Source organism: Palaemon carinicauda, chromosome 4 (genome assembly GCF_036898095.1).
Source record: "Palaemon carinicauda isolate YSFRI2023 chromosome 4, ASM3689809v2, whole genome shotgun sequence".
Lineage (NCBI taxonomy): Eukaryota > Metazoa > Arthropoda > Malacostraca > Decapoda > Palaemonidae > Palaemon > Palaemon carinicauda.
This window is the reverse complement of record NC_090728.1, coordinates 31,487,815-31,493,277: the sequence shown is the minus strand read 5'-3', so window position 1 is coordinate 31,493,277 and position 5,463 is coordinate 31,487,815. Positions and strand designations below refer to the sequence as shown.

The 5,463-nt window shown below is 31.3% G+C and overlaps 1 protein-coding gene across 1 annotated transcript in view; it reads left to right on the top strand.

Annotated features, from left to right (window-relative positions):
* The window catches only part of LOC137639860 (alpha-L-fucosidase-like), an 18,522-nt gene continuing 13,059 nt past the window's right edge, over window positions 1-5,463 (top strand). The window contains exons 1-5 of the mRNA XM_068372120.1: window positions 1-65; window positions 2,527-2,697; window positions 3,281-3,529; window positions 4,329-4,492; window positions 4,978-5,179. Of these exons, the coding sequence (XP_068228221.1) occupies window positions 35-65; window positions 2,527-2,697; window positions 3,281-3,529; window positions 4,329-4,492; window positions 4,978-5,179 (817 nt within the window). The 5' untranslated portion in view covers window positions 1-34. The remainder of the gene's footprint in view (window positions 66-2,526; window positions 2,698-3,280; window positions 3,530-4,328; window positions 4,493-4,977; window positions 5,180-5,463) is intronic.

Here is a 5,463-nt window from a genome sequence, read left to right as displayed (position 1 = left end):
CCGGTGATCAGTACAAGCTTAGTCCACTGTGAGCATGTCCTCCTTACTACTCCGTTTTATTATCTGTGAGTTTTAAGTTTATAATAGTTTCTTAAATAGAAAAAAAATGTATTATTATATCACGGTAAGGAACATTTTGTATAAACTTCGAAATCCAATGAAGTTGTGGCAGAATTGTGTTCGGGAGACCTCGTATATACCATAAACAGTGAAAGTGTAGTGGAGGTGAATTGATATGAGCAGGATGCACAGCCAACATCCGACTCTCTCTCTCTCTCTCTCTCTCTCTCTCTCTCTCTCTCTCTCTCTCTCTCTCTCTCTCTCTCAGTGATACTTTATTCAAATAGTATTTTCTTACATTCCGATACTGTTAACTGTATAGGACTTCAATGCATTTACTAAAGTTTTCTCAAGTGTGTTTTCTTTCATATTTCATTTCTTTGTGATGCGGATATCATGGATATCATGAAACTTTGTTTTCTGGGGATTAAATGATTTCAGTGCAATATCATACATAAGGAGTGAAAATATTATTTTCCGGCAGCAAATCAAACGGCAAACAACTTCTATAAGGCAGCTTGGTGATTGCCGGCAAGTCCTGTTTTCATGTTTGATATCGCAGAGTCGTTTAAATGGCTATTTTGTTTTAAAGCATTTCATATCATCAGAAATGACTAGCAATTATAATAATCATAATAATAGCAATGGTAGAGGTCAACATTGCTTTCCGAATCTTCCACTCGAATGATCTAGTGCCAAGACCTACAGATAGAGTCTAATACTGTAGGTGCTCTTAGTTCTCAGCAAGTGCGTGCTCATGACCTTGAAAAAAATAAACTTACTCAGCCCTTCTCTCAATAAAAATCTTTGCATAAAAAGGATAGTCGTGTGATTAGTATCAATTCTCAAAATGGTAATATATATATATATATATATATATATATATATATATATATATATATATATATACTAGAGTACGCGACCCGTCACAAATGGCGGTAAATATATAGACATATGCACGCACACCCCCTCTCACCCGGGTATGAATACCCTCTCTCCCCTAGGAAAGTGCCGTGACTGTATATATATATATATATATATATATATATATATATATATATATATATATATATATATAATGTGTGTGTGTATGTATATATATATATATATACATATATATATATATTTATATATACATTATATAAATATATATATATATATATATATATATATATATATATATTTATATATACATTATATAAATATATATATAGACATATATATATATATATATATATATATATATATATATAATACATGTATGTGTGCGTGTGTATGTATATGTCCGGTCACGCTCAGCTCTCCCCGTCCTTCGGGAAGGAGAAAGGGAGTAGTCATATCCTTTTGACAGTGCGTGTTCGTGTATTTGTACATCGATCTAGATATATAGCCGTCATTTTTTTACGGACTGCGTAAACTAGTTTATCATAAAAGAGATTGTCTATATCACGTTAATTTCGCTCAATGTAAAATCTTATATAGCAAAGAACAAACAAAGTTATGAAACGAATTTTTATCTGCATTTATGTGGTGGCAAGGTATATTAGGAATAGGAAATAGCTAAGTGAAGCTTGACTATATACATTCCTTTGATCACTTTTTTTTTTCTTTTTAATAATCAGTTTTGGGAGATTTCATCGAAAACTTTAGATGAATCCAATCGTAGCATAACGTCAACATTAAGTCAATTTCTTTACAAAGATAAACGTTTCACGAAATTTAACTAGTGGATTTATTTGGGAGGTTCTATCAATCGTCATTCTTTAGTTCTAAATCTCTTAATACTCTCAAACACAGATGAAATATCCTCGTTCGTTTTAGATCGCCTTGCATTCACATTATTCTTCCTCTTATTTTGTTAAAGTTTTCATTGTTTATATAGGAAATGTTTAGTTTAATGTTGTTACTGTTCTTAAAATATTTTATTTTTTCCTTGCTTCCTTTCCTCACTGGGCTATTTTCCCTGTTGGAGCCCCTGGACTTATAACATCCTGCTTTTCCAACTAGGGTTGTAGCTTAGCAAGTAATAATAATAATAATAATAATAATAATAATAATAATAATAATACAAGAAAAAATGTTACATTTAAAGTAAATAAATATTGTCATCCTAACAAGTGACACCAGCTGAATTAAGGCTGAAGGAAATAAAGATTTTGTTGCACGGGCTCTTGCACGAAGGAAGTCCATAAGAGGGTAAAAACATCTTTTCAACTTCTTTGGTAAAGGTATATTCCTGTTGATGAGCCAATGAACACCTATATTTTCGTAGATACTAAGAAATTTACTTTTATACATTCTTTTAAAAAATATATCACCCTGCCGAAGCTTTCTCTCCTCACATAGTTTATGTTATAATAATGTGGTAAAGAGCTTTTCTTGGGATAGATCTTTTATTATCATTATTTGTAGCAGTAGTAATGCAATATCAATGAAACTGATAATAACAATGACCTACAACAACAGGTACCAGCATTCTGGTAGCCGTCAGCGCCAGGTATGAGCCCACCTGGGAGTCTCTAGATACCCGCCCCCTTCCCCAGTGGTACGATGATGCCAAAATTGGAATCTTTATTCACTGGGGAGTCTTTTCTGTGCCGTCCTTCGGCTCCGAATGGTTCTGGGAGTTTTGGCAGAGTAAGTGTGTTCATGTCTCGTTTTTCATTACGATATTAAGTAGCTCAATTCTATTTAATACGTCTCAAATAGGACGTGTGTTAAAATGAAAGTATTGTAGTCGTGGGTACCAAAAAAAAAAAAAAAAAATTAATTTTAATCTGAAATTCTCCGTAAAAATATACTATTCTCCGCCGTATTTCAGTAAAATACAGGCGATCGTAATTTTACCTTACTTTGTTATCTTTTTACGGGTTAGTGACTGTAATATCACTCCTTTTCGTCAATATATCTGTTTTTAAAACGGTAATACTCCTGGAATAAATGTTGCCAGACTTACTTTTTTTAATACAAATTTTTAACAATGTAGATTTACATAATCTTTTGACATTTAGCTCTATTGGTACACGAAGTTGTAAGATACATCAAATTATTTTTCATGAACTATGAATTTAGTAAGAATGAAAATTATTTTAATTCACAAATAGCATTTTCTCGAAAAAATAATTACCAAACTTCCTTTTTTAAAGTTAATTTCCAATGCATTTATATTCATAAGTTCACCCAATATCTACTAACTTTTATTTACCTCTCTTTATTCTAGAAAGCAAACTTCCAGACTACGTCAGCTTCATGAAGGAAAACTATCGGCCCAACTTCACGTATCAAGACTTCGCTCCTCATTTTACAGCGGAGTTTTTCGACCCTGAAGAGTGGACGGAAGTTTTCAACTCGTCTGGAGCTCAATACATCGTTCTCACCAGCAAACATCACGAGGGTTTTACTCTCTGGCCATCTCCCAACTCTTGGAATTGGAATAGTATGGATGTGGGCCCGAAGAGGAACTTAGTTGGTAAAGTAAAAAAAAAAAAAAAAAAAAAAAAAAAAAAACGGAGAGGGTCATTGAATCTTATTCTTATAAATTAGATTTTTCATTTATGCATACAAACACACACATAGATACTGTATGTATGTATATATATATATATATAAATATATATGTATATATATATATATATATATATATACATATATATATATATATATATATATATATATATATATACGCACACACAAACACACACATATATAGAATTTATATATATATATATATATATATATATATATATATATATATATATATATATATATTTATATATATATACATAAAATTTATATATATATATATATATATATATATATATATATCTACATATATATATATATACATATATAATTGTGTGTGAAAATAAAATATTGATACTCCTACTACCCTTCTCTCGGAGGGTGACAATGTCACCAATTTACTTTTTATTAATATAAAGAATTCTCCAAACAGGAAAACCTATGTTTTACATATCACAATAAAAAGATGTTAATCTTTATACTTCCTGTATGTTCAGTAGGACGTACAAAGCTTGTGAAAATATTGGTTTCATTTCTTTTGGTATTAGTTCTATATCAATCCATAGATTGCTTGGAATAATGTTTAAAAACAGTTCTGTTAACGATTTATCACGTTTCACTCCGCCTTCCGGGGTGTCTCAGCCGCATCAGTTCAAGATATTCTCGTTTATAAATGTTATTTCTTCATTTCAAACGACTTAATCAGGTTCAATAACTTAATTTCCCTTATTTTGTGCCGTTGATAGGTGAGTTGGCCAAGGCACTCAGGTCGAAAGCACCCCACATTCACTTTGGTTTGTATCACTCGCTGTTTGAGTGGTTTAACCCTCTGTACTTGCAAGACAAAGCCAATTACTTTCACACGAATGATTTTGTGGCTACCAAAACGCTGCCGGAACTCTACGATATTGTAAGTTGCTTGTGAATTGACAGTATTTTCTTGTTTATGAGTCACAATTACTCTATTGGAGCTTTATCGGATGTTTTTCAATTAAAGTTCTTGATCTTGCAAAATAATTAATCGTAAGGACTCACTTTTTTTTCTCTCTTTAAGAAATACACATTTATAATCTTACAGTTTATAACATATATACATCATAGTATATTTACACAAATAATTTTCTTTTTTTACATATAGTGTATTTATAATTGAAATTTTGATATTTATCTCAATATGTTTTTAAATCAAAAACATATCTAGTCGTGAATACTTTTTTTTTATTGAAGTTTTAAGTCCTATGACTCACTTTTGCAGCAAAATTTCCTGAATTCTTAGAATGAAGAATGGCACATGTACATATAATCAGATTTAAACTACATTTAAAACACCAGGATCCGGATTTACTAAGTTCAGTTACAAAGGTGTTCTATGTGTGTATTTACCCTGCAATATAGGTAAAGAACTATGAACCGGAAGTCATCTGGTCTGATGGCGAAGCAGAGGCCCATGACTGGTACTGGAATGCTACGGTTTTTCTGGCTTGGCTTTTCAACGAATCTCCTGTGAAAGAGACGGTGGTCGTCAATGACCGGTGGGGTATCGGAATCCCTTGCAAACATGGCTCCTTCTACACTTGCGCTGACAGATATAACCCAGGTGAATATAGCTTTAGATTATCATCCATGAGGGTACATTCGGGTACACTGTTCTATCTTATATCTTATTTCTCTTCCTCTTATTTTGTTAAATTTTTATAGTTTATGATAATAATAATAATAATAATAATAATAATAATAATAATAATAATAATAATAATAATAATAATAATAATAATAATAAACATCGTGGTCAGCGTCAGTCACCCACAACTGATGGCAGTAAAATCAATAGCTATACTAGGATTTCAATCTTCATTGCAGATATTATCTCTATAACGTCAG